The sequence below is a fragment of the Dipteris shenzhenensis genome, chromosome 15 (genome assembly GCF_047967505.1).
Source record: "Dipteris shenzhenensis isolate YYH24624 ecotype China chromosome 15, Dip_SZ_1.0, whole genome shotgun sequence".
In the NCBI taxonomy this organism is placed as follows: domain Eukaryota; kingdom Viridiplantae; phylum Streptophyta; class Polypodiopsida; order Gleicheniales; family Dipteridaceae; genus Dipteris; species Dipteris shenzhenensis.
In genome coordinates, this window is record NC_141610.1 from 48,265,932 (window position 1) to 48,278,575 (window position 12,644).

The window sequence follows — 12,644 nt, forward strand, 5'->3', positions numbered from 1 at the left end:
ATTTTCATTAAAGGGGTGTGATGGAATGTAATGCTCAATCCTTCTTTGATTCCCCAAAATCATCATCTTGAGGATAGGCCTACTTCATGATGTTGATCTTGAGGGAAGGTGTTGAGAAACCATGTCAACATCACGTGTTCAATATTGTTCATAGCAATAACACATAGAGTTCTATAAAGGAAAAGGTTAGATGTCCTAATCCTAATCCTAAAGGGGTTTGTATATACTCTACATTTTCAACTAGATCTAGTGTACAGTTAGTCATTTGTGGTGTGCTCTCTAGCTTTTCCCTCTCTTTTCTCCTCTTCTCTCTCCATATTTGTGCACATGATTATGCATCCAACCATTTTGACAGCAAGTAGACTAAATATACAAAGCATCAAAATCTATATTAATATCATGCTTCTAATGCATTCTTATCGAGATCTAAAAACTATTATTTACACAAGTTCATTGAAAAACCACAACTCTTATATTTTAAAAAGCATTAAGATATATCTCATACATCAAAATCCAAATACTTTTTAGAAAATTTACAAGTATACCATTCCAAACATGATGCATCACGTCTTTATAAAGTTTTCACTTGTACTGGGCAAAAAGGTGTAAAGATCACAATGCATTATATTATATCTTGCAAGCAAGTGCTTGGGGGGTGCACTACTAAGAAATCCTATGTATCACGTGCGTTCAAGTTGTATTTTTAAAATCCCTCAACTAAAATTTTTTCCCTAATAAAAACACTCCTCTTTACTTATGAACTAAGTGATTTTTTTCTAATATTGATTTAAAAACCCCCTCTTTTTATTGTAATCATGCTAATTTTTTCAAAAAGTTTAATTAAAATACCCCTCCTTTTGAACGCACGTGGTACACTAAATGCTTTTCAGATGAACCCCCTGAGAGCAAGAGTTTATAGTATACATCGCCTGAATACCCAAAATGTCACATAATTCACATGTTGCTAGAGCTTTGTAAGCAACACAAACTGCTTCAAACTTTTATAGTACTTAGGTTAGAAGGCACATCAAGTGAAATTGATGTTTGTATCATAAACAACAATAGCACAAAACAAGACTGGTATAAAAGTCATTTGTATATATCTTGCATAATAACGTTCTCGATTTGTACAAATCCGTCCCCCCCTCGCCCCCCTCTGGCCATACAAACCCGATGCCCCCCCTTCTCTTCCCCTATCCACAAGGAAGCTTCATTAAGCTTCCAAAGATCCCTAGAACCTGTGCGTAGATAATAGCGAAAAGTTTAAACTTTTACATAAATAGCTACTTGAGGTGAGCTTCTCCATGGACCATACGTCTATAAAGTCGGGACTCAGTGTCATTGCTGCGGTGTTTAAGGTTGAAACTTAGAAATTTCAACTTCTCATAACTCGCATTGGTAATTTCCACAACGGGAGTAACTTTTCGAAAAACAACTGTTTTCTAATTTACATGCATACGTTTATCTTAAGTGTATACAATCATGTAACCGTGGACATCCATAGGTCTCCCGTGAAGTTACTTTTATTTCCGAAATCCAGACTACCATAGCTCAGGATTCTGAAATATTACAGATGTACATAGCTGAACTCAAAGACTTGATGGCGTGCGTGAGTTCAAACGCAGAGATATTGCACTGGGCAGATTGGACAGGATTTAACAAGCTGAGAAGCTCTTCCAAAATTTGTAGGCGTAACTGATTTGCCTGACCGACTAAACTTGCCAAATCTTCAACTTTTGTTTCCATCAAGTCCCGGCCTTTAGTCAAATCCTTCGTAACGATAGAAGTATCGCCTATACGAAGAGCGTCCGCCATATTCTGATCAGCTAAAAGCATCTGCCATAAGTCCACGACGACTTTAGCGTAAGCTTCTCCAGCAATACCACGAAATTGTCAGTTTATAGTTCTTGCTATCAGTTTGCACTCCTTGCCATTACGTTGAAAACGAAATGGCGATTAGAACTTTAGTTACCTGTACTGTGGCAAGCTGATTGGCTAGGTCACTTTCGCCTTCTAGTGTACGTTTTTGCAAATCATCCATGGCCTTGAGTTGCTCCTTGGACAGACGGCCAGCAGATATTGGACCTGTTTCAGTGTTAGACTCTAGACTTCCGTCTAGGTTTCGAACATCTGCGCCCAGCGTAGAAGACACCAGCGTGATAGCTGTACTTGGCCTCCAGCCTCCTAGCCACATGAACGCAGTTTCTAGTGGCAGATGCTCTCGACCTGTCAATGTTATAGCCCAACATATAAGTCAGCTTCACGAGGCTGGGCGCTCTCTATTTGGAGAATAAACTTGTCGTGAATTAATGATATGCTTTCTGGCGACTAATGACGGATAAAAGACAGTGTTCAATGAAAATGGAAGTAGTAAAACAACAATGGATCAATCACAATGTACGTTGTGTTTCGATTATCGAAACGGATTGTTTTTTTACGTACTAAGACTACTTAGTCGCGAGAAAGAGTGCGTACGTGAGATGGTGGCAAGCACGCCGCTGGTGCTGGAGTATTCTCCTAGAGATGCCTCCTTGTAGAGTTCCAAGCAGCCGGCAGAAAGTTCAGACAGGCGAGAATGTGTGTCTTCTGAGAGCAGAGCAGAACGAAGCATGCGAATCTGAGACTTCCATTTGACCCACAATACCTCCGTCTCCCAAGGCCGAGAGTTGTCTGACGTTGCAGTCATTATACCTTTCTGCGACGAAACTGCTGATACGGCAGAAGGCAAGCAATGTCGAGCAATGCGAGTGTGAGCAGCAAACTCTCTTCCGACTATCAATTGTGCAGCTCGGCAGCTGGGCGGGGACTCTTATAGTGTTGGGCGAGATGGCGGACACGCAGCAGAACAAACGCCAAAACAGTCCACGTCATATATTATCTAATGAGCATGTGACACGTCTCCCAATAGAAGGAGGACACGAAAAGCTTGCCTAAGAGGCTTGCCACGCGGACTGTCAACAAGCCAGATGTCAGCGGGGTATCCACTGAAAATCTGGCACGTGACATGCTACGAATGTGCCGCCGGTTTGCGATCTTCTTGTCTCTTCTCTTCTTCTTTTTTGTGCACTTTTTAGTTTCTCATTTTTTGAAATGATAAAACACACTTCCCCTCAGCCCACGTTTATTTCTTTAGCTTGCCTTGAAGTTCCCAATTCACAAACAATCCAATTTGCGCTCATGCATCACTTTTATTTCATGCACATCAAATCCTCTTAGTCTTATGGGCTCGCTCTCACCATTGGCCATAGAATCAACAAGGTATCAATTGAATATTAGAAGGTGAGATAACACGTCAACAAAGAAAAGTCTCCTTAGTCACACCACATGCTATGTTGGCAGAATATGTTGGCAGAATATAACATCTTAAAATCCTCCTACCATGAGAGTTTGACGATTAGAAAGCCCATGAGTTACTATTAACACCATAATAGTAATTTTGGAAAAATCTTGATATTTTGGGAAAATGAAATTGGGAGAGAGAACCTTACACTCTCCCATTTTTGGATCCCTTCCTCATACTCTTCTCATCTTTCCAACCCATCTTCATCTTGGCTCAACCCCAATGGATCTCTTATTTCATACATAGTCACACTGTGGATCTTTGGTTTGTTGCTGTGTCCATTTTTTCATTAATTTTGGGAACCAGTTGTTGCATCTTCTTAGACTAATAATGTCAAATTATACATTGATTAATTTAGAGTGTTTCATTAGTTTTGGGAATGATGCATATGATCGTTCTTTATCTCATTGATGTCATTTTAATGAGAAAATAAGTAAGATGTTTCATTAAATTTGGGAATGAAGTATTTGTTGTGTAAACTCAAAAATCTTGTTTAATTACAACATGATTGCACAAGCCACCTACAATAACTCACCTTAAATTATTTAGTATTTGACAATGAAAACTTGAAAAACATTCCAATGCATAATGAAAACCTCAAATTTAACATTGCAATGCCATACAAGAGAGTTAACTTTGTTAAATTATCAACACATTTATATAATAGTTGGTGTAACGATATAAATGTCATTTGTTTAAAGCAATGACCAGAGTGAAGCTAAGCTTGTTATCATCATCATGACATTGTCAATGGTAATTGTAATGCATTCAGCCAATAGGAAGACAATGAGCTGAAGCTAAGCTTGTTATCATCATCATGGCAATGCCATTGTTAATGGTAATTGTTAAACATTCAACCAATAGGAAGTCCATGAGCTGAACTACTCAATACAAGCCCTTATTTAAAGAAAACAAAACCTTAAGACCATTGCGTATTAGCTCAGGGCCAACTTCCAAGAATTGAGCACATGAAAGTGCTCAACCAATAAGAAGACAATGAGCTGAACTACTCAATACAAGCCCTTATTTAAAGAAAACAAAACCTTAAGACCATCGAGTATTAGCTCACGGCCAACTTCCAAGAATTTAACACATGAAAGTGCTCAACTAATAGGAAGACAATGAGCTGAACTACTCAATACAAGCCATTATTTAAACAAAACAATTAGACTTTGCTCTTAATCTTCCCATTAGACATCAGTTTTAAAACCGGTCTTGGTTGGGGGATCAAAGGGAGGAAAGTGAAAGCGTTTGTCCTCCATTGAAATCAATCTTCTTCGAATTTGAATCAATCTTCTTTGGATTTAAAGGACCATGACTTTGCTCTTAATCTTCCCATCAAAGATCGGTTTTAAAACCGGTCTTGGTTTCAAAATTAATGTTTGATAGGAAGATTAAGAGCAAAGCCCTATTGTTTCAAATCCAAGGTCACTACTAAATCCAAGTTTTCATTCACCAAGATCGGTTTTAAAACCGGTCTTGGTTTGTGGATGAAAGACCTAGCCTTTTTCTATTATCCTTCCCTTTGTTCCTTTCTTCTGTTATCTCTCCATCCCCAAGAAGATCAAAGGCAAGGCCTTTTAGGTCACCAAAAATCGGTTTTAAAACTGATCTTAGAATTGAGCTCAAATGCTAATGTTAAATTTTGGCATTTAAATTTGATACTTACTTACAATCTTAATCATTCTAAATGCAAAATAAATTATGCATATGAAAGGTGGTAGTGTTTGGGTTTTTATTTGTGTTTTATTTTTGTTGATTTGACATTGCATTGTGAAATAGGACATGGCAAGTAAGAGTACCAAAATACATGTCGACTAAGAAGTCAAAAGGAAAGAGAGTAAGTGGAAAGACTGGTGATAGTAGTGCAACTAGCAAGAAGAGCAAGCCATCCCATGATGTTTGTAATGGTTGGAATGATCCACATTAGGGATGGTATGTGGACACATATAGTGAAAGTGGAAAACCTTTCAAGAAGGTCCACTTGTTTGTTAAAAGAAATGATTCTTCAGAATTTGAAGATGTGGGGCATGTAGCAAGAGTAAATAAGGGTATAGTGGGTCAAGAAGGTGATGAGGACGTCTTCATCCAAGTCAGCTTAAAAGTCTACTACCTGTCGCTAGCACATTATGATGAATCAAAATATAAGAAGGGCAAGAAGGATTCCATGGAAAAAATGGGTTGGAATATTGTGATTGATGAAAACACAACTTTGAACATGAAATTTGACACTATCAACACAATTAGTCAGACCATTAACATGCCAAGAAAAATAGGTGAGGGTAATGTAAAACTGAGGATATACATGAAAGAGCCTTGGTGACTATTGCTAAAGCAGAGCCATTGAGGATAGCGCCATCGGAAGAGGACATTATTGGTTGGAAGGAGAAAGGAGAGGGGATACACAATTTTCAACAGTACTATTTCTCAATCCCTGTTTAGCACTAACTGATTACGTGTATAGGCCCCTAGTGGAACAACACATTTGCAATTTGGTCAAAAAATTATACATGAATCTAAGAGACTGGTCCACAAAAGCAGATGTGATGCCTTATGATCCAAACACTGATTTGCCACTAACCAATGTGACGTTTAAAGACATACACACCTATGCTTATTGGGTGCTATCGGGCCACCACTCAATTGAAGGAGCTAAAATTTTGCAATTGAGTTATTTTCTAGCAATTAAAGAAATCAAAGGTGTTTATGCAAGAAGAACCGCAAGAGTAGTGTTGAATTGTCCAAAGCATATGTGTCAGCTAATTTCATGAAAGGCGAATGAGGAACTTCAAAAGAACATGAAGGAGGATGCGCCTTATGCAAAGCAACTGAAGCAGCTATGGAGTCAGTGGGTTGGATTTGGGAGACCAAAGAAGCCTAAAGCTGGAGCCGCTAAAGGACACCAATCACGAAAAAATAGGATGTAAGCATTTATACTATAATTCTATTTTTAAAAGTTGCTATCTTCATGATATTATTTATTAACTGTACAAGATCGGTTTTAAAACTGATCTCGAGAGAAGTATGTGATTCCATGTTGTTGTTTCTGCTTTCTCTTCCTTGTGTAAGCTCGGTTTTAAAACCGATCTTGAGAGTAGTGTGTCATATATGCTATATTGGTGTTATTCAGGACTTTATTGATACTGTGCATTTGTCTTTTGGAAAGAGTTTCAACCAAAAATATGTTCATATGATCTCTTCCAAGGATGGATGGATATCATGCATAGATATATTAAGGGAAATTTGCCAAATCAAAAGGGTCAAGTATCGGTCCAAGAGATGAGCAGAACACAAATTCCTACTTTTGGTAAAGTGGGAGAAATCAATCAAGCAAAGGGAACTAAAAGACTAGGACCGACAATGTTCCGCTGTTTGTTCGGCATGGAGGACTCTACGATATCCACTTTGCAACATGAAATCTTAGAGAAAAATGTGATTTTATTAGGTTCCAAGTCATCAAGCATCAAAATCATGGATGAAAGGTGTTGGGAAATGAAAAGTGACAAAGTCCTTCAACCAGAGATTGCTACTTTCCTCAAGGCAAAGTCCCAAGACAATCTAGGTAAGAGTTGGGAGGAGATGAAACTATTTTATGACATCACCGATGACAGATATTAGACTATATTTGGATATTGCAACGAGTGGTTGAAAGATTTCTTAAATCCCAGCAAGACGACAGATGCAATGCTAACTCAAACTGCTTTGACATTCCTTACTTGGTACATAACTCTAAATTTGGTACCTCCAATCAAAGTGTGAAAGAAATGCCATGGAAGACCATAAATGTGGGAGGCAAGTTAGAGGGACTAGAGAATGTGAACAGATACACATAAGAATGACGAATTGGAGTAGTTGTTCTTGATACACAGGCACCACTGGAGCAAAAGTGGAACATGTCTTTCTTTGAAAGATTATTTGTAATGCTAAATGAAATAACACATGAAGCACCTGAATATGGATTACTTGTCTTTGTTTCGGTAAAAAATGTATCATATTTGTTGGAAGCAATCAAAGGCTTACAATTGCAATTCAAGTATCAAGTGGGTGCGTATGACATAAAGTCTTCTCGAGATTCTTTGTTTAAAGATGCTTTTGGAGATTTGGTTGTTTCGGGTGTGGTTTACAAAGAATCTTGTGATGCAATGATAAATCAATTAAAGAAGAATTTGACCAAGCCATATGTATGTTTTGGATTATATGACCAGAATTCTGAGAACGGTGAAGATACTCATGAGGAGGAATCCCCCAAGCATTTGCGGAATGCAAACTTTATCTCTTCTTTCATTGAGTACTTCTGTTGGTCATATCAATGTGTTGTTGATGCCTTCACAGAGGGAATTGCCACCATAGAGTCATTGAAGATAAAGAGAAAGACACTTGCATTTGTAGCTAGGAATCAAGATGAGATTGAACTGAATGGCAGGTGCTCAAACCTAGTCTCTACATCTAAAGAGTTAAGAGTATGGGCAAACCTAGACTCTGAGGATGAAACTACAAAAAACTAAGAGGAATCGCATGGTGCAGACATGTAAACTTCAACTCAACAACAATTGGCAGGACCGATGGGTGTACAAGACCAACTTGGAGGAATCTGCTCCAAGCCGAAAGATTAGTTCGACCAGCTCAAGTCATTTTGAGATCATCCAACATAGTAATCGAAGGGGAGATGCTTGTGAGCCAGATAAGGAACAATCATCAAAAGCCCAAGAACAAGAGCTGAAAACATGCCCAGCTACCTTGGATTCTTCTAAATTGGATCTCTTGGAGAGGATAAAGCAGCTAAATTCTTTGAATGAGATGCAAGCTTGTTTGCATGCCTTGAAATTGGGTTACGTTCAACCGTATATCCTCCAAAAACTTAAATCCAAAAATTGCATGTAGCAGAATGTGAAAGAGAGAGCAAATTTCTTTCATCTGTGAATAAATTCTAACCACCGAAACTCACAAAGTCTAGGCAAAGTATTTAAGCATTGAATCATTCTATCGTAAGAGTATTGTGACAGTCCAATTATGACTTGCGGACAAACTACTGTATAATCATGTCTCAATCGAATCAAACAATAGTTGGATCTACAAGCAAAGCGAGAAGGCCGAGCCAATTGTTAATTGGTTCATAGAGATAAGGCCCAACAAAGTTGAGCAATACTATGCAAAGAAATTCAAGAGCTTGCAATTTTCAAGGACTGAAAACCTGCAATTTCATTCGGGTGGGGGACATTGGAAACTCTGACATATTGTTGTAGAGCATGACAAGAGGATGTATGGAAATGTGGCACCTCCTCTGCTTAAAGTCTCTTGGATGCCTCCCCTCTCCCCACGTGTTCTCCCATACCACTCTTTGTGTAGATCTATAGTCACAAAACTTAAAGAAGATTGATTTCATACCTAAAGCAAAGTAGGCAACTTGGGAGCATTAGGGACAACTTCTATGTGCTTTTAGATAGTGAGTTCACAGATCCAGGAAGCGTTAAAGACATCCAAGAATCCATTCTTCAATCGTAGCCCATAACACTATGCTCAAACATGCAATTGTATTGATATCACATACAAGAAAAAGGCAATTGAAACAATGCATTTTGTGTATTTAGGAGGAGCATAAATGCATTTCATAAGAATAGTACTAGCCATTTTGGGGGGTAAGAGTTAAACCACCGCCTACTAGTTTTTAGGTATCTATTTGACAAGAGTTAAATGACTAGCTTGAGATTTTGTCTATTTTAATTTTGCATAAAGAGTTTGTCTATTGTTAATTTTGGGTTCTTTTTCAAGTCTCCTCTCCCTCATGATACTCTTGATGGGGTCATTCAAGGGAGAGATTGTATATTAAACTTAATTGGATGGGGATCTCTCAAAATTCATCAATTCACCCAATTTCAAGTATCGAGTGGGTCAGGATATGTTTTGTATTTATTTCAACATGGAAATGTTTTTTTTATGGTTGTATAAAGTGGATGTGTGTATAAAGTCATGTTGTTTACATATTCACCTTACCTTTGATTGGGTAGAAAATCTACATTCATGTAGAAAAAGTTTTTTGTTCAAAAAAGCTTGTCAGCGTGTTGCAATGGAGGAGTTGGGACATGTATGTAGATTTCTCAGAAGATGATTGTACTCTATTGTAAAGTAGGGCTTTCAACTGCATGCAAATCCTAATATCAGTTTGCACGTAACGTATCAAATGAAAGGATATCAAGTAATGCACATTTTTTTAGTTTTTTCCTTATCTCTAATGCACTCATTTGCCCTACACCATATGCACATTTTTATAATCTTTTCTCATCTCACTCATTTTCTTTGGACTATACTACACAATTGCATCCTAATGAAAAAGTGTTAGGTTTTAATGGATTTCCTCATGTCTTTTTACTTTACCACTTGTATTACACAATATGTCATCCCCATCAGGACCATAACACTCTGTAGATACTAGTTCATTTATGGGATTGTGCCATCCCTAGTTCATTGAATTGTGCATCGAGCGTGCAGGCTCATTCTCAATTTCTCATGAAATGGGCATCCTCCCGCAATGGTAACATTCAATGTTCTATGCGTTGGATTTGCTATGAGACTTCCCTCTTTCTTGGGACTTCCCCCTGAACTGTGATCTGTCCCTTTTCACATTTAAGGATGCATCCTTCTTGTTGCCATCCATATACTTTTGTCCAATCTCCTCGGCCAACAGCCTACCCACAACATCATCAAACTTTAGTACTCTACCAAGTACAAAGTTACTGACAACTGTACAGAAGGTATCCCATGAGGATGGCAATGAACACAAGAGGAATATTGCCTTGGTGTCCGCATCAAAATTAAGCTTTTGAGCTTGAAATTGGCTGAAAATAATATTGAATTCATTCATGTGAGAAGCAATGGAGACCCCTTCCTTCATCTGTAGCTCAAACAACCTCTTTATGAGGTAAACTTTATTAGAGGCAATTTCCTTCTCAATCATAAGTGGCACACAATTTTTTCGGCAAATCTTCCATAGTCTTCTCATTTACTACTGTGAAATAAACTAACTCTACAAGATGAAGTCTAATACTAGACTTTGAGACTGCATCCAACTCATCCCAATCATCCGCAAACATAGCTACACGCTTAGCTACAATCCCTTCCAAGGGTTTTATCTACTTCTTTTGAATAAGCACATCCCTTATATGTTCTTTACACAAAGAAAAGTTTGTCCTATCAAACTTTTAAATGCTGAAAAACTCCTTTTCAGACGTGGAAGAGGATGCCATGATGCAAATAAAGCAAAATACCTAGTGCCTGCAAGAAATATTTACACCAAATACCAGGTGCACCCAAATATGTATGCCACAATAGAGTGCAATTTCACCAAAACTCAAAGCTCAAGCATCAAAATGCAACTGACTAATGTGCATATACTATGCATCCATATGAGTAAATCTGGCCCAAAAGAAAATGCCAACTACAATGGCAATCTAAATGCCAATAAGTGCCAAATGCCCCAAGCATAAACACCATCCATGGGCATATGCATCAACAATACCTCATCCAAGAGAGCATAGCACTATCAATGCATCAATTATAATGTGTGAAATCTGTCCCTTGGCATAAAATAGCATCCATCAAAATAGCATCCCACAAGGCAATCTAGACCTATCAACGCATCCAACAAGGACCGCAATGCATTCAAATGGCCAATAAATCATCCACCATACTCAATCGAAACCATGAATGAGCATACAAGGCTCAAACTGCAACAAGAGTGATCTAAATAGAGTACGTCCAAAATCACGGCCTCAAGGCAATGCCCGATACTGCAAAGTAAATCTAATATTCATTGAAAAAAACATGAACGCATATCTGGACTCAATGATGTAATCTGCACATTTCTCCTTTCTACCGCAACTCCAAAATCTTATCTGATGAGGGAGTAAAAGCTAGTCAACCCTTGCAGCTAACTTGAAATTGAACCTTTGAATGATTTTCTAACACAAAGAAAAAGGAGACGATTTGACATCTCAGAGAGATAGAGCTTCTCCAAATTTCCATTGGATCATGCAAGAACTGACAGGTAGGGGTTTTCAGGCCTCCAAAATGGAATGGAATGGACGGTTTTAGAAATAGTGGTCCCAATCACCGGGTCCAACACATAGACCAAAAAAACATTTAGCAAGCACATCCATTTGTAAACACCACCGGAATGCAAACGATGAGCAACATAGAGGTTTTAAGACCTCTTGAGTCCACCTGAACTAACAAATTTGTGAATGGTTACTTCAAACTCAAGTTCCAACAAATTTGGACTTGCTGTCCCAAAACAGATCAACTCTATTGTGCACAAAATAGAGACCTATAAAAGTTATAGAATTGCTCTTCGATCCGAGCACTAGAATTTCCGAATCTAATATTGAATGCAAAAGTTACGGCGAAAACGATGAAGGCCTGTCAAGCTGCCATTTCTACGTGACTTCTGAAGAGAAGCTTCTTCACCTCAAAGACAGCTTACAGATCCAAGAATGGCTCTCCCTCTTGTGGATAAGAGGGGATTTACACACCAAGCAAGCTCCTCCTTGATCCAAGGCTCAATCTCCCATGGCCGATCCAAGCTCAATCTCTGCTATTGGCTATGGCAGCCCCATACACCTCAAGAAGCATCTCAATCCGAAGCTCCTCTCCCAGGCACACACCGCAAGCTCGATGTTGTGGTGCTCTGATACCAGTTTTGAGTTCACAATAGAAGCCAAAAACAAGACAGAGTGAGAGCCAGAGAGGAACACACAAATTTGTGGGTGCTGAACCACCCTTATCTTCTATGGCATTCATATATATATGTTGAGTATTGTGTACATAACTGGGGTTAAGGCATGGTGGCCTTTAATCCCCACATGTTGTGGTTGTTGAGGTTGTCATTGTACCATCAAACTATTCAAGAGAGAAAACATGAGAGCCAAAATAATAGCCAAGTGAAATAGATGTGTGTCCCCTTCATTTTCCTCCATCTCTTGTAGCCTCCATACAATTTTTGAATCAAGAGCTGTCTAGTTTGGCATGCTGAATAGGAAACACAAAATATGACATCAATAAAGGCATAAAATCACAAAATCCCAAGTGATATGGTAGTCAAGGATGGGGAGGATGAAGGGGTGAGGAGAAGCTAGAGCTTTAACCAAACTATTTGCACCAAATAACAAGGCAATCCAGTACTAATAGAAGATCCTTCTCAAGCATGGAATAACAACAATGACCAAGAAGGGCGACCCTCGTGGGGTTCACCTAACATATATGTAAGTCACCACATGCACTCAAATTAAGGGGTTTCTAATTTCAATACTTT

General features: G+C 38.5%; 1 protein-coding gene across 1 annotated transcript; it reads right to left on the reverse strand.

The window, feature by feature from the left end:
• Positions 1-1,551: 1,551 nt before the first annotated feature.
• LOC147893916 (protein DELAY OF GERMINATION 1-like) lies at positions 1,552-2,686 on the reverse strand. The gene is made up of 3 exons (XM_087386389.1): positions 2,476-2,686; positions 1,973-2,226; positions 1,552-1,836 (listed from the first exon to the last, which is right to left on the reverse strand). The coding sequence occupies exons 1-3, from the start codon at positions 2,684-2,686 to the stop codon at positions 1,552-1,554; spliced, it is 750 nt and encodes a 249-aa protein (XP_087242515.1).
• Positions 2,687-12,644: the final 9,958 nt, after the last annotated feature.

Excerpts from the sequence above, each read along its gene's own strand:
- LOC147893916 (XM_087386389.1), bottom strand. The coding sequence starts at position 2,686 with ATGACTGCAACGTCAGACAACTCTCGGCCTTGGGAGACGGAGGTATTG. Across the intron at positions 2,227-2,475 it reads CGTGCTTGCCACCATCTCAC|GTCGAGAGCATCTGCCACTA; the intron begins GTACGCACTCTT and ends TAACATTGACAG. Across the intron at positions 1,837-1,972 it reads ATCAGCTTGCCACAGTACAG|ATGCTTTTAGCTGATCAGAA; the intron begins GTAACTAAAGTT and ends GACTTATGGCAG.